This window comes from Alligator mississippiensis, chromosome 3 (genome assembly GCF_030867095.1).
Source record: "Alligator mississippiensis isolate rAllMis1 chromosome 3, rAllMis1, whole genome shotgun sequence".
Taxonomy (NCBI): Eukaryota; Metazoa; Chordata; order Crocodylia; family Alligatoridae; genus Alligator; species Alligator mississippiensis.
In genome coordinates this window covers 163,940,485-163,966,552 of record NC_081826.1, presented here as the reverse complement: position 1 = coordinate 163,966,552, position 26,068 = coordinate 163,940,485, and the positions used below count along the sequence as shown (strand labels likewise).

General features: G+C 45.3%; 1 protein-coding gene across 3 annotated transcripts in view; it reads right to left on the bottom strand.

The window, feature by feature from the left end:
- PALM2AKAP2 (PALM2 and AKAP2 fusion) overlaps positions 1-26,068 on the bottom strand; it is a 469,405-nt gene that overhangs the window by 340,765 nt on the left and 102,572 nt on the right. For all 3 annotated transcript variants that reach the window (XM_014596351.3, XM_059724612.1, XM_019490693.2), the window contains exon 3: positions 3,306-3,436. In XM_014596351.3, the coding sequence (XP_014451837.2) occupies positions 3,306-3,436 (131 nt within the window). The remainder of the gene's footprint in view (positions 1-3,305; positions 3,437-26,068) is intronic.

The following is a 26,068-nucleotide window of genomic DNA, read 5'->3' as shown; positions in this document are numbered from 1 at the left end:
ATCACCATTCCTGAAACATTTAAAATTCATTCAGCTTTCCTTTTCTCACTCTCATTCATGCCGTCTTCTTTAGGTCTTTGCCACAAACAGTGACACTTCCATTTACATCTACCTTGATGGGATTTGATTGGGTGAACCAAGGTGTCAAGGAAACTGTTCAATACGGTAAGAATTAAAGTCCACAGAGGAGTCGTGATCCTCATTATCCTTTTACCCTAATGTTGAAGCCAAGTGATATGACACAATTACCCCAAAGTAGTTTACCTGGGATATTACGGTGTTGTACCGCAAATTTACTCTGTAGTAAGAAGCAGGCTCATGACCAGCTCTCCCAAGTTGGCAGCCTGCCAGCCATGGGTACTATTACAGCCCCCAGCCGCTAGATGGCAGAAAGCCAGCCTGCACTGGGCAAAGAGTGACCCCCAGGATGAATTGACTAGGGAAGCCAACATACCATGCGTTCCAGGTAGTAACTTTCCCACACTGGGAAGTTACTACCAATTTTTCAAGTGGTAACTTTACCCTGGAGTCAAATGATCTACTGCATAGTAAGGCTGTGTGCCATGTGTCTGCCCTGCTTTTAACCATGCAATACAGTCAGTTTACTATGTAGTAACCTTGTGCCGGCACTCTCCCAGAGTTAAAAGAGAACTCTTTTCCCATTTTTGATTTTACATTAAAGCATGGTATAAAGAATCATGACCTATTTATGTCCCAAGAGGGCTCAGACAGATTCTTTGGCTCAGTGAATTGCAAGGATGGTTTGTGGGTCCCTGAGACAGAACTTTTTCATGATTTATCTTCTGGTCATAGATTTTGGGAAAAAAATCCAAATCACAGGATTAAAGGCTTTGCTTCATGTTTTATAGTCTTGACTGAACATGGTGCTAAAAACCGTGGGGCCTAACTAAGCAAAGCATTGAAAGATGGGAGGAGTGCTGTTGATTACAAAGGAACTGCTTACAAGCTCAAGGTAAAACACCTGCATAAAAGCTTTGGAGACTGGGTCCAGAGTACTCAGTATTTTCAAGGATTCAGCCTGATGTGAAATATGTTTTTATAGTATGGAAGTTCTGGGGGCAGGAGGGGAGGATTATTTGTTTTTTTTTTGTTGTTGTTGCTGAGGTTTTTTTTGGACAAGATCCTAAAATGACCCTAAATGTTCTTTTCCTCCCCACTTTGGAAAATTTTGATCTTTTATCAGAATTCAATTATTATAATCGTTTTTGACCAAACTGATGCTTGGTCAAAATATTTTGATTAATGGAAAACAAATGTTTCAAGGAAATCCATCATTTTTGCAAAAGCTTCACTGAATAGTGAAACATCCAGTTGTCCATCAAAAAACAAGTATGACAGAAAATTTTCAACAGCCCTAATTTTCTCATCATTTTAATTAAACAAAAAACCATGAAAACAATTCCAGTGCTCTAAAGTAGATGTGACTATTTTTAGAATCAAAAGCAGATGTTCCTCACTAATAATCCAGTTTCTCATTGACCCCTTCCAGGTCTGTACAGCAAGTAAAAGAGGAACATCTGCTGGTAAGAATGAGATGCATATGTTTCTGCAAGTTTCTTGATTTGCTCTTTTTTTTCCTTATAAAAGTCTGATAAACAGAATAACCTCATCAAGCATAACAAAAACAAAGCCCCAATTCTGCAATTTCAATTAGCTTAGTATTCATATGACTCCCATCACCATCAGGTATGTGGTGGCCTCATAGTCTGTAATACATTATTTTTCCAGCACCCTGTGAAATAAGGAAGTTTTAGTACCCTATTTACTTCTGGGAGGCCTAGAAGGATGAAAGGCTGTATTCCACTTATTAGGAATCCAAATATGATCCTATTCTGTCCTGCTTACTTTCCTGAAATTCCATTAATGCATCTACTTTTGAAAGATTCTGTCATCTTAGCCTTTAAGACTAAGGCTGTATGTACATGAAATGAGGAGTAATGTGTGCACAACACATTAAAGTGGGTTAAATGCTTTTGCACCGCTTTAATGGTGTTGGTTTTTGCATGTGTCGGTGGTGTATTATGCAGTAATTCCAGCCGCTGTAGCAAATACAGTGGCGTAACATGGCTTAAATGACCGAGGAGGAGTTTTAGTTTGCTACCCTACAGCCATGCAGCAAAGCCCCAGGCTCCACGCAGCTCCACGACTCTGCAGGATGCCTGTGCAGACAGCCTGACAGCAGCTCAGGAAGGCAGGCTCCACCCAAGAAAAGGAAAAAAAAAGCAGCAAGGCTGATATATATTGTGCTCAGGCAGGCAGGAAGGCTCCAGGGGGAACAATATATATATATTGTTCCCCCTGGAGCCTTCCTGCCTGCCTGAGCTGTGCCGGGGCCCAGTGCTTCCCTCTGTGGCTGTGGTGCCCCCTGGGACCACCCAAGCCAGGTGCCTGCAGGTGGGTGCCGCCTGGGGGGGCCACCACTGCTGCAGAGTCAAGCTCTGCTGCAGTCACCCCTGCAGCCCAGGGACCGTTCCACCTGCCGGCAGATTGTCCTCCACTTCCTGCTGCCGGAGAGGCATGTAAGTTTGCGTGCGTGCATGACACGGGACTTAAAAGGCCCTAAATTGAAGGGGTGTTTTTAAAAATCCATTGCTTTAATTTAAGGCCCCCATTTCATCTGCATGCACCCTTAGTCACAGAAAGTAGGAGGAAGACCCACTCACCCTTTTTGTTAACAGTTTTTCACTGGAATAGGATCATGCCCAGGTAAAGTAAGATCTTACCTTAAGTGACTTGCCCAAAGTCACATAACAAATCTGAGTCACAGCAAGAAACAGAACTCAGGCCCTCTAAATATGTGGTAGCATCTTAGCCTCAGGACTGCCTTTCCTCCCTCTTTACATTCCTCCAGCTAGCAAGACTTTGGGCTGCAAATTGGCTGTTACTCAGCAGTTACTGTGCTGAATTCAGTCAGTCAAGATTTACACCAGTGGAACTGAGAGAAGCTCATTTAAACGGAATTGTTAGTTCTGGGACATAATATCGCAGAAAAAAAAAAGAAAACCCATCAAGTCCACACACAAATCTAGAGAGCAAATTGAACAACATAATATTTAGGACAAAATACCTGCAAGCCAAGATCTCTCCTTCTGCTTCACTTTGTCTAATCATTTATTTCATATAAAGGGATAAAAAAGGACAGTAGCAATGCACACCCAGTTTATTTTGCACCAGTTTCAGTGACTAGAAGTGCAAAACAATGGGGAATGTGCCTGCAGGAATCATGCACAGACCTCAGAACTCATTGCGCTACCCTTTGAATGCAAAGAAAAACAGCCACCTACCTATGGATGTTGTCTTCAAGCTCTTTCACCTTTAGCTCATCCTCTTCTGACTGCCTCCTTCTGGCTTCTTCCTCTTCTGCTGAGCCAGCAGGAATCCCTTGTAACAGCCATTTTTCTCGAAGTGCTTTTGACTATGAGGGAAAAAGAAAAACTTACTCCCTAAGCCAGAGGAGAATCTAAATCTGCTTTCATATATTTTTCTGGCTCCCATGGGATCACCAATTAGCACTTTAAACATTAGACACATTCAATTCTGGTTAGTCCATTACAGGTCTATCTATATGTCAGGTCAGCTGGAAGCAGGCACATCAGTTTTACAGTAGGTTGTGCTTGTGAATGTGCATGTCCTAATCTGAAGTGATTTTAAATTCCTAATAAAAACAGAATTTCAAACCATTCAAATTAACCAGTCCCAGAAGAACGGAAATCCTAGAAAAGATTCAGGATCTTTCATGAACTGTAAGCCAAAGTTGGGAAGAACATACTCCTAAATGGTACATTTTCAAAAGCAGAGAGCAGTGTGTTTCAAATGTTACATGCTTCCAAAAAATTAAGATTATTCATGAATGTTAGGGTCTGGAAGGGAAGGGGCTTCACAAGATCATCAGGTCCGATGAAAATGACTAGAGATTAATTGCAATTCATATCTATCTATCTATCTATCTATCTATCTATCTATCTATCTATCTATCTATCTATCTATCTATCTATCTATCTATCTCAAAAAGATCACCCATAGAAATGCTCACAATCACCTATCCAGGCAAAAATGAAAAAGGATTCCCAGATAACATATGATAATTCACCTGTACCTGAGAATCCTGCAACACACTAAAGCCAAGAACAGGCATTCATTTCTAGTAGTGCAAATGTCTCAACATTTCTGAGACCTTTCCACTGCTAGAAATCTTTCTGCTTGTTTGTTCTTCTCCTGTTCTCCATGCCTTCATCAGACTGGGGTGATCTTGGTGTGGGGAAGGAATGGGGAGCAGAGGCTGCTCCACTCCTGGTTACCAGGACCAGAAGGGGAATGGAGCAGCACACAGGTATTCAGGGTGCAGACAGAAGTGACAATTTTTGCCTGGTCTGCCCATAGAAAGAGATCCATAGCCGTGACCAAAAACAAGTGCATGGCTGCAGGCAACTTCAAAAAATGGCTGATCAGGCAAAAATCTGAACCCTCTTGCATGAGGGTTCAGATAAAGACACTTCAAAACAGAGTGTCTTTTGTAACTTCTGTCTGCCTATCACTGTTTTTAGAATGGGAGGGGGAATAGGGAGCAGAGGGAGTTCAGTCTGGGGGTTTTTCAGCCCCTGCTGCAGGGTGGGTTGGGTGTATTGGAACCCTCCCTGAGGTGTGGGGGGCTCCAATTCACCCACCCCACTCTCCAATGCCTCCTGGGAAACCCCTAGAAGAGTTCCCTCTGCTCCCTTTCCCCACTTCCCATTCTGAAAACAGGGACAAACTGGGAGAGAGGAGGGGCCATTGCTAGAAGAAGCTGTCTGCAGGCTCCCAGCCAACACCTAGATTCCCCTCCCTCCTGGAAAGAAGAGCAAACTTCTGTTTGGTCAGAGGGATTGTTGTAACTCGGAACGTTAAATGCAAAGTGTTCTCAATTACTGTGGGAAGCTGTCTGTGCCCTCAGTCTTGCAAGAGAGTTTCTCTGGCAATGGAGACCCTCCAGGTGTTGTGTTTCACCTAGGAGATACCAAATGAACACCTGTGCCCAGCTAGTTTTTACCAGGAGAATGGTATGTGGCCTAAGATTATAGTAACTAGTGGCAGTAGTACATGACCAATAAGACAGTATATGAATTTTCTCCATGTCTTCCATATACTTCCCTTAACCTATCAGCATCACTGTGTCTTAGGGGGACAGGAGGAGAGGGGGAAATCATATGGGGTTCTGTTCTAGGTCCAGTGTTGTTTAGTATTTTTATTAATGACATGAGTACAGAATATACTGATCATGTCTGCAGACAACCCAAAGACTGTAAGGAATTTCAAACACTGCAAGCTAGGATAAAAATTCCAAGGGATCTTGATAGATTGGAGAACTGGACTACAGACAGTAAGAGGAGATTCAACACAGAGAAAATGAACTGTTATTATGCACATATGTAAAGACGGATGGACGGACGGATGTAAAATCAAGATGGACAGGCTCAATGATGTGTATAGATCCTGGTTTTCTCTGTTTAAAAACTCCAAATTTTCTGATAAAAAAATTGCAAATTCTCTGATTTATAAAACCAAAATCAACATTTTTTCCGTGATTAAAAAGAAATCTATAGATATATCTACGTATATATCTATAGATAGATAGATAGATACAGATATTAGTTCAACACAATGTTTTATTGATACATCTACAATTTTAAAGCAATTTGGAAGCCTACTAGTACTTCAATCACTATAATAAAATAAATTATAAAACCTATAAAAAACCCAAAATCAAACACAAGGCATTTATCGTGGAAAATAAGAACTCTGCCTGTCCCCTTTGCTCATCAGGATGTGGGTCCATCTGCGGCTGTCTCCCCCATTTCTTTGTGACGCTGAGCAGCCCTGATATGCCGATGCCCTGCCTATGCCATTGCTGCTCACTCCTGACCCACTGCCCCCTCCAGCCCTGCTGGTGCTCCTCACTCCAAAACCACAGCCCCCTGGCCCTGTCGGTGCCCCTCCCTCCCAACCCTCAGCCCTGCTGGTGCCTCCCACTTGATTTGCTGCACCCTGCCCTCGGTGTGTGAGCAAGGAAGTGGGTGTGTGGGGAAGGGGAGGTGTGGGTACAGGTGATGCATGGGATGAGGGTGGGGGGGACGTATGCCTTCCCAAGATTTCTGTGCCCACAGCAGGGTGCGGGGCTGCTGTGGGGCTGGACTAAGTCTGGGCAGGAGCTGCCTCTGCAGGGTGCAGGGGCTGGTGTAGAAGGGAGCACTGCACTGCCATGGCCACCAAGTGAGATGCCCCCTGCCCACCTGGCAGCAGTGGGGGGCACAACTCCACAGCACTGCTGTGCCTCATCTTAGTGGCTATGGCAACATGACACTCTTCTGCTCTGGGTCCGGTGGACTGGGCCACGGAAGCAGCCTCTCTGGAGCTGGTCCAGCCCTGCACCCTGCTGTGGGCGCAGAAATCTTGAGGGGCACATGTCCCTCCCATCCCATCACTTATGCCCCCTCCCACCCCCCAATACATGGCCACACTCTGCCCCTGACCAGTCTGTGCTCCTTCCCCGCCATGCAACGTGTGGCCTGTGCCCCCCACCTCCCCTGCACACTTACCTGGAGGGAACTGAGGGAGCTGCTCTCCATCACTCCCTGGCTGCCATGTCGTCGTCATCGTCGGCAGTCCCTCAAAGTCAAGGATGATGTCTGTCAGGCTTGATAATTCCTCAGGTGACAGAGGAGCCCAATTCTGGATTTACACATTCTTCAGCAACGGGGGCATATTGTTGCATGGGGGAATAGTATTCGCAGCCCTGGGTTGGTCTCCTTCTCCTTCTTCCGCTGCCGCCATTCTGCCTCAATATTGAGTCCTTGGGCCTTGAATTGGTGTGTGCCTTGGTGAACCAGGTGGCACCACACCAAATGGTCAGCAGCTTGCTCCTCCCAGCCTTTGGTGTCAATGCCTCTGTGCTTGAGGGCAACCTTGAGTGCATCTTTGTACCGTTTCCTTTGGCCACCCTTTGAGTGTTGGCCAACAGAGAGCTGGGAAAAGAGAATCTGGCAAGGGAGGCAGTTCTTGAACATCTGGACACAGTGGCCCATCCATCGGAGTTGATTTCTCAAGAGCAAGGCTTCGATGTTGGTAGATGCAGCTTCATGGAGGACTGGTCCAGCAGTCCTCTCATTTGATCCCCAGGATTTGACACAAGCACCGCTGGTGAAAGCTCTCAAGGGTCTTAATGTGGTGTTGGGAAACGGTCCAGATTTCATTGCAGTAGAGAAGGGTGGTCAGCACGATAGCCTTGTAAACCAGGACCATCGTCAACTTCTGAAGGTCTCTATTTTTGATGACACATTATCGCACCTTGAAGAAGGTGGCACTGGCGCAGTTGACCCCGTGCTGGACTTCTTTATTGGTGGTAGTCTGTTGAGAGAGTTGGCTGGAAGATATGCAAAGTGCTCCACATACTCCAGAGCCTCCCCATCTCCATAGATAGTGCAAGGGCTGTTCAGCTGGCCTGGGGCCAAGTCTCTTATATGAAGTGTTGAAGAGATCTAAGGTGGCTTGCACATCCTATGCAGAGTGAGCCATCATGCAGCAATTGTCCACAAATTGAAGGTCATGGATATCCCTGGTGGTAAGTTTAATTTTTACCTGGAAGCACCTGAGGTTGAAAAGCTCCCTGTCCAGTTGATACTGTATACTGACAGTGGATGATAGATCATCTTGGATGAGATGGATGATGACAGTCAGGTAGATGGTGAAGAGGGTAAGGGCAATCATACAAACTTTTGACCCCGGTCCAGATGCGGAAGGCGTCTGTTTTAGATCTTCCACTCAGGACAGCGGTGGTCATATTATCATGCAGGAGCCTCAGCATGGTGACAAACTTCAGTGGGCAGCCAAGGCATTGGAGGATGGTCCACAGAGCTTCACAATTTAAGGAATCAAATGCCTTGGTCAGGTCAATGAAAGCGAGGAACTGTTCTTGATTTTGCTCCCAACATTTTCCTTGGATCTGCCTGGCAATGAAAACCATGTCCGCAGTGCCCCGGGATGGTCAGAAGCCACACTGCATTCATAGATTCATAGAAGTAAGGTCGGAAGGGGCCTTGTAGACCATCAAGAGGAGAGAAAACCAGGCTCAAATGACCCCAGCCAGGTAGACATCAAGCCTCCTCTTAAAGACCCCCAGGGTAGGAGCCATCACCACTTCCCTTGGAAGTTGGTTCCAGACCCTAGCTGCTCTGACTGTGAAGTAGTGCCTTCGGATGTCTAGTCTAAACCTACTCTCTAACAATTTGTGGCTGTTATTCCTTGTTACCCTAGGGGGCGCTAGGGGGAACAGGGTCTCTCCCAAACCCTGCTGGTCCCCCCTGGTGACTTTAAAAGGAAGGATATCCTCAGTGACGGGACAAAGGTGGTTCAGGAGGATGCAGGCCAGGATCTTACCCACAATTGACAGGGGGGAAATCCCCCTGTAGCTCCCACAGTCATATTTGTCCCCCTTCTTGTAGATGGTCAAGATGGTCATTCTTGAGATCCCCAGGGATGTCCTCTTTGTCCCAAAGGTGGAGGATAAGCCAGTGGAGTCATGATATGAACCGGAAGCCGCCAGCATGGTAGACCTCTGTGGGTGTACCATCTGGCCTGCAGGCTTTGTTGGTTTTCATCTGTTGAATGGCCCCCTTCAGCTCTCTGATGGTTGGTGGATTGCCAAGGAAATACACCACAGGGCATTGTGGGATGGCTTGGAGGGTCTCCTCTGATACGATGGACTCCTGGTTAAGGAGGAGTTGGAAATGCTCCTTCTAATGCAGATGGATGCCATCATTGTCATTGAGGGGCCAGAAGCTGTCCTGTGATCAGAGGAGGTTTTGTCCAGTGGAGCAGGGTCCGTAGGTTGCCTTGGTAGTCTGGAAGAAGTTACGTATGTCATGCTGGTTGGCATAGCCCTGGATCACGTGTGCCTTCTTCACCTACCAGTTGTTCTCCATGTCACGGATACGACACTGGACCTCAGCCTTCAGCCGGTGGTAAGCTTCTGTCTTTCGTTGAGTTCGTGGATGGCTTTGCCAGGCAATAAAGGCTGCATGCTTCCACTTGAGGAGATCGTAGATCTGAGTGTCATTGGAGTTGAACCAGTCCTGGTTCCAATGCGATGTAAACGCAATAGTCTGGGCACAGGTGTCTAGTTCCGCTTCAGATTTCATCATCACATCCAGCCCGGGTGCTGAAGTCGCCCAGGAGAATGGCCTTGTCGTCCCTGGGGATACAGGCAAAGGCATTGTTGAGATCAGAGTAGAACCTTTCCTTGACTTCCTCATCAGAATCCAGAGTTGGAGCATATGTGCCGATGACAGTGGTGCATTGGTTTTGGCTGAGGTGCAGGTGAAGAGTCAGCCTTTCACTGACACCCAAAGGGAGTTTGGGGAGCACATCAGCAATCTTGTTCTTGATGGTGAAACTGACTTTGTGGATACTTACCTGGATGGAATTGTGGGAGCTGCTTTCCACCACTGCCTGGTTGCCCTGTGCATTTGTGGTCGCACATGTGCACGTAGCGTTCCCTTCCTTGATTGCCTTCCTCCTGCTCCCTGCAGCTCTTTGCAAGCTGGAACTCTGCCAGCTGGTAACTCTCCATTTCCCATGCTTTTCTCCTTGAAAGGGGAAAATCTGTGATTTTCTCCTTTAAAGAGAAAATCTGCACTTTTCTCCATTAAAGGAGAAAATCCATGGTTCTCCATATTTTTCCACAGCAAACAGAAAATCCAGATCCCTGATGATGAGACAGAGAAGAGGCATCAGAGGCAGGCAAGACAAGACGGTATTTGGCATACTTGTGCAAGCTCAACTGAGTTTGTATGTGCAAGTTACTGAAGGGTCTGCTTGTCACATACCAGGCTCAGCTACCCAAGAAGCTGCGGTGGTACTTGGTAACCCACCAAAGGGCCAAACTCCACAGTCTCCCAAGACTGATGGCTGCCAATCAAGGAAAATCAAATATACAAATTCAGAATGGAGGAAAAACTGGTATTTTAAGAAGAATCCAGGGGTTATGATGAATCATAAACTCAGCAGGAATCAGCAATGCGACACTATCACTAAAAAAAGGGAAATGCTATTTTGTATTAAGAAAAGCATCATTGGCAAGGTATGGAGGGTGTGAGGACTCTACTGAGCACAGTCTGGAAACCTCATTATAAAAAAGTAGAGACATTGGAGAGGATGTAGACACAAGCAACTAAGATGATAAAGCATCTAGAAAGCAATCTATCTTCAGAAAGGTTGAAGGAATGGGGTATATCTACTTGGGAGAAACATGGAAGAAAGGGAAATGAGATACCAGTTTTCAAATATTTTAAAGGATACCATGAAGAAGATGGAGAAACACTGTTCTCCCTTCACAGGTCATTAAACAATGCTTTAAACTATAGCCAAATAGATATAGATCAAATGTCAGAAAAACAACTCCATAACTGTAAGAACAATAGGTCTACAGAACAAGCTACTAGGGAGGTTGTGGAATCTCAAGGTTGGATCAGCATCTGCCTGGGATAGTTTAGTAATACTGGATCATTCAGCTGTGCAGAGGGTTGAATGAGATGATTTTTGAAGTTTTGTTCAACCCTAGTGTAGCAGAAAGCCCCCTTTTCCTCTTGCCTACATTTGCTCTCCCCTCTTTGGATATGTTTCTCTTTTTCTACCTTTTCTTCCTTCCTCTCTTTCACTTTAAGATAAGGAATTGTGTTTTAAAATTTGTGTGTGTGCATTTTGTATCTCCCCTTGTATTTTGGTATTTTTATCTATTTGTGTGCCATGGCGTTTGTAGCTTATATTTTATACTCCTCACCTTTCAACTTTCAACTAAATGTGTTTTAGTAAGTTATACATTGTAACAATGTCAACAAGGGTAGGAATCAAACTGCCCTTCTCTGTATCAGGCTGGCCCCTGAAAGAGTGAATGAATCAGTGATTGAATGTGTAACGTGATTGAATGTGTAACATAGTAGCAGACAGCAATTATCACCTGGAAGCTGCAGATCAGCCAACAGAAGAACTCAATAGAAGACGATGTAGCAACCAGGAAATCTCTAAACATCACTGATCAAGGGCTAGAAGCCCTGGCCTGAGTTAATCAACGCCAGAGATCAACTTTTGGGCTGAATATCTCCAGATCGACCACTCCCAGAGCCCTATTCTAAATTCATCAACGGACTCCCAAACCTGCATGTACATGCGGATGACCCCTGGGGCTGACAGATGCCGTCCAGTAGCCACCGAGGGGGGGAAGTCCCACAAGGGTCAATGACCCCTGGATTGGGCAAACCTGAAAACTGGGGAGTCACCAAAGTCTGCCAAGGACAGATAAAAGGCAGTGAAAAGTGACCCTCAGTGGCGCCCTCTTGATCTCCAACTTGACCAGACCTGTCCAGCCAGAAGGACCAGCCGGCAACCCCCTTCTGGAGGATAACACCACACTGAAAGAAGCCTTGACTGGCCATCGATGGCAGACTCCAGCACTTGCAGGATAGGTATACCTGACTCTGTAGCCTGTTACTGTGTGTGTGTGTATGTGTGTGCATGTGTGTGTGTGTGTGTGGGGACCAGCCCCAAGGTTTATGATTACAGTGTTTCAATCTGCCTAATAAACTAGAATTTTAAGGATCCCGAGTTGGACATTTGTAGCCAACACTAGGATTCTTTAATACTATAGTCTTATTTAAACTCCTAACAGCTAGTACACATCTGCTGAGTTATACTGGTGTAAATGTACTGGTGGTGAGATATACTAGGGTATATTGGTCTATCTAAAGCAGTGGGGGCCAGCCTTTTGGGTAGACAGGCCACAAGTTACCCCCTGCCAAAATTACCTGCACTCCCTCCTCAAGTGCCACTCCCATCCTGTTTTCTTGCCCAATTGGCTACTCTGCTTTCTAGTCCCTGTCCTGTGCCCTACTCAATCTGCTGCTCTGCTTTCTGTTCCCTGACCTATCTACCTCTGTGTTGCCTGCCTCCTCCCTGGTCTGCCACATGCCACATATAGAGGCTGCCTATGTTACTTGTGGTACATATACTGTAGGTTGGCACCCCTGATACAAAGCATGTCAGCCTCCCCATCCTCCCAGGAGCCTAATATATATATATATACATATATATATGCATTCTGTAAGAGGGTGGATAGGATAGAATAGCAGCAAGTTCCCTTGCTGGAACAGAATAAGATTGCTGCAAACTGAATAGGAATTTGAAAAACCTGCTTGTTTGTTCTTCTAAGGAAAGGTTATTTTATCATTTTATTTGTCATCATGTGTATATCTCCAACATTTATGCACCAGCTATTTCATAGCATGAGGTGATCTACCTGATATCAGATCATCAGATTTTAATGTGACAGCAGGCAAAGCAGCTATGTAAAATGAAAAAGCAAATTAGACTTTATAAACAGTGCCTGCTCCCACTGACTTCACAATTATGTGGATCAGGGCATTTTGCCTTTAAAAAGGAAACTTGTCATTTCACAGCAGGTAGGACTTTCCATCCTGGATCAGAGATGTCGGCCACAATTAAATTCAGTGAGGGATGTCATTGGCTTGAATGGAAACAAGGCTGTCTCCACTTTACTAATCTATCCAGGCTGTTATCTTGCTGCCCAGAATGGGAGTTTTTACTTTCCCCTGCAGCATGGGACAGGGTCCTCACACCTAATTAGTGCTCTGTCATTGTAGAGGCCTCAAGCATTGGTACTGTCTGGGTCTCTCCTATTTTTGGCCTGTGGCACACAGTTTAGTCTCTTAAATACTTAAATGCTTTAGTTTAACTGAAGTGTTAGGGTTTAGTTTAGAGATACCTGGATGAAATTTAATGGCCAGTGACTCACAAGAGATCAGATTAGATGATCAAATGGTCTTCTCTGGCCTTCAGCATTATGAAGCTTTGAAAACCTTTCAGTTCTCTGTTAGGCATGAAGTTCACTATGCAATGTTATGCATGGAGATACAGGGGAGGAATTCTTCCTGACCCAAGCTTTAAATAATTTTGGCTTTAACTCAGCAAATAATTTAACAATGTCCATAAGTCCCATGTATGCTAAGCACATGCTTAACTGCTTTGCTAAGATCAGGACCCTTATGTATTATGGTATTATTAAGCATACATTAATTGTCTCATAACCATTCAGCCCGTTTAAAAATCCATCTTATAGCCTTCTGGAGCAAGGAGTTCCATAAGTTGAATGTAGCTGGGTGAACTGGCATTTCATTGAATGTGTTTTATATATACTGCCTTTCGGTGTCACACCTCTTATAAATTATGGCAGAACCAGGACTCTGACTCAGACATGAGTCCTTGGTTTCCCTGCCTGACCCTTCAATTATGTTGTTGTGAAATTCTCTTTCAAATACCATGCTCTTTAGGATTCTTGAAAATGTGGAAGTGTGTACGTAACTATTTATAACTGACTGGGGGAAAGGCAGGAATGCTTTGGAGAAGTTTCATATGCTTTGAAAGACAAGAGATTTTGATAGGATTTTCTCCATCTTGTTTCAGGAGCCTTCAGCCAAATCCTGAGCTCAGGGCAGCCAAACAGCCATTAACATTTATGAGTCATTTGAATGGAGGGAGATACAACAGCAGAGAGGACTCTTATGGTATGTTGTCACTGCATAATTAACCTAGGTGACTGGTACACGGGTTACCCCAGCCCAGGTGCATGCATCCCTTTAGCAAAACCACAAATGGGTTATTACCCCACCAGGGCTGCATTTGCTTGTGTGTATCTGGGGGCACATTCCATTTTGTTTTTCTGGGATACTCTGGGACTCTTTCCTAGTCCTTTATGGAGCTTGTGAGGGACTATGTCTTTCAACCAGGAAGAACTATAGGAATATCATTGGCAGGTTCTTATTGCTTTGAGATGTTCTTTCTTCCATCCTAACTGCAAAGGGGGTGGGTTCCTGACAGGGCTAAATTGGAGCCCAGGCTTAAAGTACAAGCAAAACCCAAGTCATAGGGTTTTTAGTGTGGAGAATGGGGAGGACTAAATCCCAGATAAAGGCTCAGGTTAACTTGCAATCAAGAACTGCCAATACAGGTTTCCCTCGATTTATGCAGTACATGCGTTCCCAGAGAATGGCTCATATATCTAATTTGCATAAAGCAAACCCACGTCACAATGTAACAAATAGGGATAGGTTCCCATGGCGGTGAGGGAGGGAGAGCGGGAGTGAGGCTGGGACTAGGGAATGGGTGGGGGAGGGGTGCCACTGCTGGGGCTGCACAAGGCAGCAAAGCAGAGGGAACAGAGTGGCACTCATCCCAGTCCATGCTGGAGCGGCCCCAGGAGTGGCTGGAGCCAGCTGCCTGCAGCTACTGGGCTGCACCATGCTCTGCCTGTCCCCCTGCACCTGGGCTCTGCTTGTCTGCACTCACCTCTGCTCCTGGTCTGCGCTGTGCCCTGGTGCAGGCAGCTGGTGTCGGATGCTCCCAGGGCCACTCCAGCACGGGCTGGGGTGAGTGCTGCACCCCACACTGCCTGGGGCTCTGCTTGTCTGTACTCACCTCAACCCATTCCAACATCAGCTGCATGCACCAGGACATGGTGCTGACCAGAAGCAGAGGTGAGTGCAGACAAGTGGAGCCCAGGTGCAGGTAGACAGGTGGAGCACCGTGCAGCCCAGCTGCTGCAGGCAGCTGGCACCAGCCACTTCCAGGGCCACTGCGGCTGGGGCTGGGGTGAGTGACGCCATGGCCCTTTTCCCTCCACCCACAGACTTACCTGCTTGGGCAGGGGGTGGGAGTCTATGCTGATCGCATAAGAGCAAATTTACCTTGCATATAATGAATGATGGGTCTAAATATGCTCATTGCATAAGAGCAAATTCACATATAAAGAACCCGCAGAAATCAAGGGAAATGTGTAGTTGAGGGCTCAGATCTTCCTGTTTTCTTGTATACACAGTTCTCCTTTGAAAGTATATTTGGCTTAAGGGCAAGCCAAGGGTAAGGAGGGTGAGCCAGGGATAAGAACAGCAAGTGGGTCGACACTATGGTGGGTCAACACATGGTGACAGCCCAGTTTGTCAGGGCTAAAGACTATGGATGTACATATACCTTCTGGTACTTGGCCCATAATGGTCAAATGATATAATTTTTCCACTTTAAAAATGGAGGATTGTCTGGAATGCCTGTGAGAAATCTAGTTACTCTAATGGTGATGAATGACAAGGAGGCCAGCTTATTATAGACTGCAAATGCCAAAGTCTACATAATAGGGGTGCATTTATATAATGCAGGCTGTTAAAAGTCACTTACCTGATTATTAAAGAGCTGTCAAAGTGTAAGCTCTAGTAATCCATCTATTAATACAGAACTTGCCAATTAGAGAGTAAAGTCTTGATTCAGCATATTGGGACATATTTGCTGTTCAGCATATGCTGAAGTCCTTTGGGGATGCAAGCTCATACTTAGGTGCTTAGTCAAAACTGAGTCTAAAAAATCCGTAAGAGTGACTATTCTGATTTGTCACAATACTTTTAACATAAAAATACTCTCTTTCAGGGCAGCTGCCAATTGAGATAACATGCAGTCTATTAGGGAGATCTCAGGTGAGAGGATTCTTTTGTTATGTGAGGATTTATAATGGGTTGGTTTCTAAAATACTGGGTAAACGTTGATGTTCTTTACGTGTGTTAACTGGATTTGCTATTTTATCTTAGTATCTTTAAACTATTTCTTTGCTGTGTTACTGACAACAGTACAAGGGACAGACTGGGAAAAGGCAGTATTTCTACCTCCTCCCTCTAATTTTGATAGCCAAGCAAAATATATTTTATAAAAATAATAATAGGTGGAATTTTCAAATGCTTCTTAGTAATTTAGGAGCACAAGTCCTGCAATCAGTGATCCTTGTGCCCCTTGGTGATTTAGGCAATTAACAGACATTGTCTTTGGAGCAGGGTCAGTTTTTCCTGGACGTGTCATAGCATAGCTGATCCACTTCACTGGTGTCTACAAATGTTGCTGGGGCCCTTGTCCTGGGTGCCATGCCCCAACTCAGGGCATGCATGTGGAAGTGGAGGATCCCACTGGATGATTCCTCAGCTTTGGGGGTTCCCCATTTGTAGACATGCACCCCTGAGTGGGCCATGAGAACCCCTTGCAAGGGGGATACCTGGGGCATGCACTTGCAAGGGATGGACCCCCATGGGGGATGCCTGTATTGCAGACACCTGTCCCAAGTCAGGGGGATCAACATATGTACATGTCTGCAAGCATATCCTGGGAATTTTCCTGCAGGGAACTGTGACTGCCTTAAGTCATAGCACCATGTTTGGGTACTTGCAGTCCAATAATGGGCTAGGATATCTGTTTCCTTACAATTTGTGCTGCCATAAAATTTTTTATGGTGGCATAGGAGAGACATCTCTTTGCTAGAGGTGCACCGATAAAGATTTTCTTGGTTGATCCTGATAGATGATTATTAACCAGCCATATCGGCTGATACCGATCCAATAACCAATTTACGGGAATGCAGCCAGGCAGCATGGAGAACAGCTCCCTGCAGGTACATCTGTGGAGGAGAAGGGGCATGGGGGAGGGAAAGGGTGTCGGGGGGGCAGACAGAGGCCCCCATAGTGAGGGAGGGAGGGAGTGGGGCAGAGGCAGGGATTGTGGGTGCTGCTCAGCCAGGGTGGTGAATGGGACCCAGGGTCGGGGCTGGGGTTGGGAGTGGGACAGAGCCACAGACAGGTTGTCCAGGGGATCAGCATCCTGGTGCTTAAAAATGGTGGTGGGGGTGCTCGAATTAAAGCTCATTGAATGACCCTTAGTTCAAGCACCGCCGGCACAATTTTTAAGTGCAGGAATGCTCTTAACCTGAGCCAAGCCGAGCAGGGTGATAGCAGATAGGGGCTGCTTGCTGTAGGCTTGGGACTCTCTGCCATTGCTCTGCAGGACCCATGCTGGCCATGTACCCCTTGCCCTCCCGGCAGTGGGAGGCACAACTCACCACCCCCACTGCTGCCAGGTGGGCAGAATGTGTTCTAGGCTGGCCTGTGCCATTCTATCCTACTACAATAAATAAGTGGGGGTCTGTTGCATGATGGACTATTTAACTTTCAAGAACCATGACTGAGTTTAAATCAGATCAAATGCTAAATATCATGATTCCTAAACTGAGGAAAAGTTGGAGTCAAGTATCTAACTTTGAGACTCTAACGGCCAGTCTTAAGATGATGACTGCTACAACCTTTCCCATTTTAACCCTGCTATATATAACTCCAGAGATGCTAATGTATTCCTGAATAGAGAGCAATTTGGACTCTCTTGAGGAAATATATTCACTTAGTAATTTCTCCTTATTTTGTCATGATGCATTAGAACTCCTGTTTCCTGGGTGAGCCGTCAGCATATTTCACCTAAAGTAAAACTGGCAGCTTGGTTTTTGCAGGCTGAACTCATCATTCCCAGAGGGGAAAAGGCACTTTCAGATTCAAAAGAACTAGTTATGGCTACTAACTACTGCACCTGGGAATTTACAGTAGGCTATTCTGGGAAGTGAAGAAATGTATTAGAAATACTCCTCAAGACAGGGTACTTGCTGTGTTGGAGATGATTTGATAATATTATTTATATGCACAAACACAATAAGTGCATATGATACAAATATACCACATGGCCATGTAATACAACATGTACTCAATGCATGTCCATTTATGAATACCCACTTTTTCAGGCATGGTCCCCACAAAAACTAGGTCTCTCTTAGCTTCCCCACTTGACTGACTTGCTACACCAGGGGCGCAGACAGAAGTGACAATTTTCACCCAATCTGGCCACAGAAAGTGGTCTATAGCCATGACCAAACACAAGTACATGGCTGCAGACAGCTTCAACATGGCCAGATGAATGAAAATCTGAAGCCTCATTGCATGAGGGGTCAGAGAAAAATATTTCAAAACAATATGTCTTCTGTAACTTCTGTCTGTGCTGCTTCTCAGCCTGTGGCTGTTTTCAGAATGGGAAGGGGGAAAGGGAGCAGCGGGAGTTTAGCCTGGGGTTTTTTTCAGCCTCTGCTGGAGGGAGAGGTGGGTGTATTGGAGCTCCCCCCAAGATGGGGGGCCCCATTTCACCTACCTGACCCTCCAGTGCTGGCTGGGGAACCTCTAGAATGAGGTCCCTCCAGTGCCTTTCCCCTGTCCTATTTTGAAATAGGGAGAGGGTGGGAGAAAGGAGGGGCCATTGCTAGGGGAAACCAGCTAGATTCCCTGCCCCCCTAGAACCAACAGTGAGTTTCTGTTTTTTCCGGGGAATCAGAACGCTTTCTTTCCTTACAGTCTAGTAAGCTTTTACATGCTTTATGCTTTAAAGTGAACATTTTATCCAGTATTGTTCAGCCTCTGGCTTGCAGGCCAGTTATAGCCCTGAGTCATGTCATCTAGCTTGCAGGGCTCTCCATGGGTCCTTAAATTTGATGGCAGGGAGCACCGACAATTAATTAATACTGCCACATCTCTCCTTGCGCACCAGAATGGGCCCATGAACTGGATGCCATGTCTGGCAGCAGCAACCTCAAGTATGTCACTTTGCAACGTGTTGGCTGTTTCCTAAGCTGTAAGCCATGCAGCTGCATTTCCCAAAGTACCTAACTTTATGTTAATCAAGTTACCTACAATATCAAATAGGCACAGCTACACTGCTTCCAGTGTAGGAGATGGCTTGAACACGGCATCTAGTTATGTCAGAAAGCTCTACTATTGGTCAGGGTAAGTTTACAATTCAGACCATGCCCATGTGATAATCATACAGGAGCCTGTGGAAAGCAAGAGTTCACACACTTGTTGAAGGACTTATTTTGTCTGTGTCATATTTTAATACAGGACAGGAGACAAAATAACACAACCCTGCCCATTTGGATCCTGATACAGAGATTTAATCAAGTATCGTTGGGCAGGGGGCTGGACCCGATGATCTTGCAAGGTCCCTTCCAGCCTTAGTGTTTATGAAATCTATCTGACCACAATCTTTCCAATATGACCATGCATACAAATGAAATGGAACATTACTTGAGACAGTTTGGGGAAAGGATTCCCAAATCTCTTTCCCAGAGTCCTACTGCAAAGGTGACTAAAACAAGTAAAAAATGGATCTGAGCTCACTTCTCTCAACCTGATCTCATCACCTCTAGTATGCATACATACTGTGCTAATGCAAAGCTAATTTGTCTCTGCATCTGGCCAATAAAATTTAGTGCCCTAATTCTTTTCTCAGAAGGATGTTTCTGGAAAGCGCACTACAAACTAGGGGTATATACACATGTACTAACTTGCTAACAGTTAAGCTGACTTAACTGTCAGAGTGTACATACATAGGTGGAACAGAGTTGACTTAAATGCAGTGTAAGATAATACACCTCTGAGATGTATTATCTTGAGTTGCATTAGTTAAGTCAACTTAGCTCACACGATGGCTGCCTCCATGTCAAGAAGTTGTGCATGTGTATGCTCCGACATGGCTTAATTTTAGTCGATTTAGCTAAATTGACTTAGTATGCATGTACGCAACCCAAGAAGGACAAGGCATGTTCGCAAATAATTCAATTGTGTTTAAGTGCTTCAAAGCTGGGAACTCTAAAGCTCTGTTGGTCTCTGCATCATAGGACTTATGGTCATCCAACCAGGAAGCACTAACACATCCATGTGACCTATCAGTAGTTATAAAACACCTTGGGCATCTAAATATATGTTCTGGAGTAGAAGGTGGGGAGCGTGTGTTTAATTAGAGCCACTCTAATTAAAACACCTGCAGCATCATGTGTATTCAGTATCCCACCCTTCAGAATATTGGTGGGTGTGTTTTAACTGAAGCTCATCAAATGAATTAGTTAAAGCATCCCAGCGTTATTTTGAAATGCAGGGATGCTGAATACGTGTGACACTGAGGCTGCTGGAGAATGCTAATTATCACGCTCCAGCAGACTCGCAGCAGACTCAATTAATGGAGTCTGCTTAGACGTGTGTTACTTATCACATGTTGGAGCAGATGTCCGTCACATGCATAGGTGCCCATTCAGCTCTGAATACTTATAATACTCGATGCATCCAGAACTCTCAAACAGTCACTTCTAATCAAATCCATATAGGAAACAAATGAAACAGTGCCAAGTGTTTCCCGCTTTCATGTTTTTACTGTGAGTCTCATGCTATTCAGTGTTGTACTTTAAATCCTAGCTCCTGGAGGCATGTGATTAGGTGAGAATCTCACCTTCCTCTTACAATAAGGAAGTGGTTGAGAAGAATGGTTTGTAAACATGCCTTCCTGTTTCTGAGCCTTGGAGTCAAATTAAAAAAGCAAAACTATTTTAATTTTAAATATCTTTAATCAAATCTCATGCTTTTGTTGGGGCCTTGATAGAGGATTACTGACTTACTGGGGTGTTCTACTTTCCTAACTTTACCATTGGGAGCATGTGCACACTATCAAAACATTGTGTGTGTGTGTGGGGGAGAGGGGTGCAGTGAAACAGGGTACACATGCTCCACACCCACTGTGCCCTGAAATGATTGTAATGTAATCATCTTAAGGTGGTGTTGGGTGTACATCAAAGACAGAGAGGTTATTGGCAACAGAAACTACTGGCTAGGGATTCTCTACAGCAGTTCCATTTCAGGGTATAACATGAGGGGTGAATATGCAATGGTATACTGCAGCATTCTCCCTTGAATGCCTGGTGTCATCCCATAATTAGAACCACAACTTCCTCTCTGCTAGCATACCCAAAGGCTATGGAAGAGATGCATTTTCTTTGCACACATTTGAGAGGGGTCAGGCCATGCTGGGGAAGGTCCCTATCACAGTGCATTACAGAGTGTTGTACACATGAAAGTAAAGTGAAGCAATAAATTCCAGAACAGTTTTAGCCAGAGTCAAACGCTCCCAAGAGCAGAGTCTACATGTGTGCCTGGGACAGCAGCACTTTGAGCTGGAGTGAAGTAGCACCCCTCTGGCAGGGGACATGGCAGGGTCAGCCCTGGGCTTCAGGTGTCAGTGTCAGGTAGGAGAGGGGCTGGCTGGGGCACAAAGGTCAGGCAAGAGTCTGGCCCCTGGCTGGTTGGGGTGACTGGGCACAATTTACACCCTCAGTCCCCATCTACACGTGTTTGATCTCATGTAATGACTTCACTATAAGACAGTACTGTCCCCAACAGTACTATCTTATGGTGGAGTTAATTAGTTTACTATGCCCTAATACCGGCACATGTGTAGACGGTGATGCGTTACTGCAGAGCTAATTAGTCTACTCCATAGTAAAGTGCACGTGAAGATGCACCCTCTGTGTGTGAAGTTCCATCTGTGTCTCTGGCTAGAGGGGAGAAGTGCATGTTCAGGGGATGATGGGTAAGGAAGCAAAAGCGGGTCCATTGGGCAGAACTGAAGAACTGAACCCAGCTTTGCACTTTGTACTTGGAGCTCTACAGTCATGACAGTAGTAGTAGCATTTTGGGCAGGCAGATAAGCAGAGGAGACTCAACAGGCCCATAAGGAGCAACAGAATCAACAGAATCAGCCTGTCCATACGTGGAATAAGCATCTGCCTCAGATGATAAAGCAGAGCCAGCAGGGAAAGGCAAAGAGCACAAACTTACAGTAAATCTGAGATTCCTCCCATTTCCTTCCATGGGCTGCTCTGAAAGATCACCTTTGACACTACTCTTCTGATGGCCCTGCCTCAGTTGTTGCTGCACACAATACTCAGCAGCCCCTGTGCTGAGCAACTAGTTGGTTCTCAGCAGGCCTGTGTAAAGCTTTGGGTGGTGATTTGATTTGGAGGAGATTTGGCCTGATTAGGTGGCCGAATCTCCATATCCGAATTGAATCGGGGGACTAATAAAAAGGTCCGAATCGATTCAAAGCTCTCTGAACCATTGGAAAAGATTCAGAGAGCTTTGACGATTTGGACAGTCCCTGGTGGCTGCAGCAGGGAGCCTCAGCTGGACTTGGAGCTGGTAAGTAGGGGCGGGAGGATTGGGGGGGACCCCTGCCAGGCCCCATCCTCTGCCTGCCCCTCAGCCCCCCGCCCACTCCCCTAGCCCCGCCATGGCTGCTCTGCCCACCCCAGCTCCCAGTGACTCACTGGGTGCTGCTTGGCGGGGAGGTGAGCCAGCTCCGGCTCTTTAAGAAAAAAAAAAAGAAAAGAAAAAGCCCGGGACTCATCAGCTCTTACAGTGGCCTTGGGGCTTTGGGGGGGCTCATGCAGAGCCCCCCACATGGTACAGGGCAGCAGGGGGCAGCAGGGATCGCCTCCCACCAGCAGGAACAGTGAGTCCAGGGTTTTGGGAGGGGTCTTAAAGGGCCGGAGCTGCAGCAGGTAAGGCAGCCATGAGGGGGCTGGGACAGTGGGAGGAGGGTTGGGGGGCTTGTGCAGACCCCCCACACAGTGTGGGGCAGTGAGGGGCAATGGGGCTTGCTCCTCCTGCCCTGCAGCACCGGCTGAGGGGGGCTTTTTTTTTTCTCAAAGTGCCGGGAGCTGGGGCAGGCCGGGCAGCCATTGCCGGGCTGGGAGAGCGGGTGGGGATGGGCCTGGGTGATTCGGAGATTAAGCAGCAGCCGAATCTCCGAATCAGATTCAGCCAAATTGATTTGGGACAGTGATTTGAATCACCAAATTGAATCACTGTCCCCCGAATCAGCTGAATCCAAAGGGAATACTGGCCACTTCGCACAGGCCTAGTTCTCAGCTTGAGCACAGTGCAGATCAGCCCTCAGACTGGAACTGCAGGGAGCCTTTGCCCTGGGTCTGCAAGGAGCAGAGGAAGGGCAGTCTGTATGGATGTTATGTGAACAGGTGCCTTGGTGATAGATGCCAGAAACATTCCAGAGTGAATCTGCACATGCAAAAAAGATTTGTGGACATAAACTGGATACAGCAGGCAGATCCCTTGCCAACTGCATCAGAGTATGTAGAGACAAAGGCTGTTTTTGAAAGTGTAGACCCTTAATGCTATTTTATTGGAGGGGAGGTCTATAGGTGTGTGAACTCGGCTGTGCTCCACAAATCTATCCGTGTTCACACTAATATGTATTTTATCATGCACAGTTTTCTGGGGCAATTTCAGTATCAGAGAACACACTTGAAAAGGAAGGTGACCCTGGTCATCTGCAACAACAGAGGAACTCTACTTTCCACTGATAAGCAGGTGACATTAACCAGCATAACAAGAATGATACTGATATGGAACTGGCACAGAGTTTCAGGTCCCTGGTGTGTTCTAATTCATAATATTTTTATTGTGTGCAAAGTCTGTCTAGCAGAAGCTAACTTCAATGACATAGTTGTTTTCTGTAGGTGAGAACATGCATATGTTGTAAGCAGGTGAGCCTCTGGCCTTGTCCACACTAGGAAACTGAGTCAGTTTTGAAAATTTATTAGTGAACATAATTTTACTCATCATTTTGCACCTTGTCTAAACATACACTTTAAATATTCCTCTTTGTACAGATTTAACCCTGTCACTTAAGAGGTGTATTGATTCTACTGAAATAGTTATACCATTACAAACCTAACATGTATGCAGCTATGGCAGTATAAAGATGCCTTACACTGCTACAGGTCTTTTTTTCCTGTGAAGGAATAAACAGAATAATCACATTTGGACTGGTATAATTGTGTCCACACTAAGTTGACTGTATTGCTATATCTCTAGCAGTATAATTAAAGTTGTAAAGTTGTCATGTGTATAAAAGACTTTCACATCTGTTTTGTAGTAAAAAGTGTGTATAAGAGAACAGAAGCTCAATAAGGAACCAGTATGTGTTGGGTTGGCCCAGGACTAATATACAAGAAAGATCATCTGCTCTTGTTACATTTAACACACAGAATTATCATAAATGAAAAAGATCAGAGAAAATTCTCTCTTTTTGGTTGATGCTCATTTGCCATGTCTGGTACATTTGACAGCCCTTCCGTTCCTTTGAATATTCAGTTGATCATTTCTCCCTTTTTATGTGCCTCTTCTGCACAGCAACAGAGAAAAAAAAAATGTTAAGAAACAGGAAAACATGATTGTAAAAATAAAAATTGGTAGTGAAACTAAGGAGTAAACACAGAAATTGAAATGATGTCCTTTTCTTGGAATGGGACAGATTTCAATGTTATTGTGTCTTTCTACTGACCATGAAAGGGGGCTTTTTGTGCCAGCTGCAAAATAGCAGAGGGTTCATAGGTCCAAATGTTCAAAATTAGATTTTAAAACAAAACCTACAGCTCTCTTTGCATCTACATGCAGGAAAAAGCCCTGCAAAATCTGGTAGTTACATATCTAGGTGAGTTGCATGTTCACATACTCAAATCTGAGGTCTTGCCTATTTAGAAACTTGATCACAAGAAATACTGCAGCTGTAGTTATAAGAGGTAAAGTTTGTCCCACTTTGAAAAAGTGCCTGTTACTCTGTGGCCTCACAGTAAATTTCCCATGGACTACTCATGCATTAGGATGACTGCAAGTGTAACTATTTTTGTGCATCACTGGTAAATTGTCCATGTCTCAGAGTTAAATATCATGTTGACTTCTAAAGTATGTAAACTGAGTGGATAATTATTGCTATATAAAGAAGAGGAAAAAACCAATAAAGCAAGACCCTATAGTCTAGATGATTTATTTTAGATTAATGGAAACAACACAATGTGAATACATATAAAATCTCCATGTGAGAGAAAAGCGATGTTTGTCTCAGCCATCTGAGAGATAATTCTCTACCTCAAAGGTCAGCTCCAACTGGGGCTGAGATTTTTTAAATGTATGAGGATCATAGCTACAACATTTATTCACAGCAAGAAGTTGCTTTTCACATTTTATAAAAGTTTAAAAGGCAAATTCAAAGTAAAGCACATGTAGTCAAGGCTAAAAAAAAGTGACATCTGTGAAAACTTTTAAGCTAAAAAATGAAAATTTGAATGAAATAAAAATAATTGAACTGAACTAAAATTTTCACGCAGACTTCTGGGACCTGATTTTCAGCATGTTTCTGAGGGATAAGGAAGAGTCAGTATATATTGTCAGGTTTGTTTATGGAAGGTTGACAACATGACAAGTCCAATTACTGGGGGAGAAGTGTTTTTGCTGGAAACGGTAGTTAAGTAGTTTCTGGAGAACTAATGATGGGAAAACCTGAAAGGTTTGGATTCAATCAGGGTGAGCTCAAAAGAATTCAGCAGCCAGATCCTGACACTGCTCTATTCAATTCAAATTAAATGATGCTGCTTTACAATAAAGGGTCATCTTCCCCACAGAAGCTGTTTCTCTTTTCAGCTGCACCAGCCAAGTCAAAGACGAAATTCACCCAGGACCCCAGCTGCAACCACTCCTGCCTTTGGGAATTTTACATCTGGAACACTCTTTAGGCACAGACAGAAGTGACAATTTTTGCCCAATCTGGCCCCTGAAATTGCTTTATGGCCATGACCTAACACAAGTGTGTGGCTGCACAGCACTTTAAAAGGGCCTGATCCCACAACAATCCAAACCCTCATTACATGAGTGTTCAGACGAAGGTGCTCCAAAGTGTAGTGCCCTCATTACCTCGTGTGTGCACAAGTGCCAGGAGCAGAGCTGGGCTGATGTAACCCATCTGCTGTTTTCAGAATGGGACGGGGGGTGGGGGGGGGGGGGAGAGGAGGGAGTACATTCTGGGGGTTGCCCAGCTGGCACTGGAGGGTGGGGCAGGTGGATTGGAGCCGCACTTCCCACACGGAAAAGTGGGGAGACTCCAATCCACCCACTCCCTCACTCCAGCACAGGCTGGGGAAACCCCAGAACAGACCTTCCTCCCCTGCCTTCTCCCCCTCCCATCCTAACAGCTCCAGGGGCTGGGAGAGGGGGGTGAAGGTAGGGAAGAGGCTGCAGAGATGCAGGTTCTCTCCCTGGTTTGGCTGCAAATTAGAGCTCGATCCTCCACCCTCCCAACCTAACAGATAATGTCTGTTGGGTTGGAAGGATTGGCCTAACTCATGGCACTTTCTGTAAAGTGCCATGAGTTAGACTGGGGAGTTGCATTTCTGTCTGTGCCTAAAATCTCTCACCTAAACCTCTTT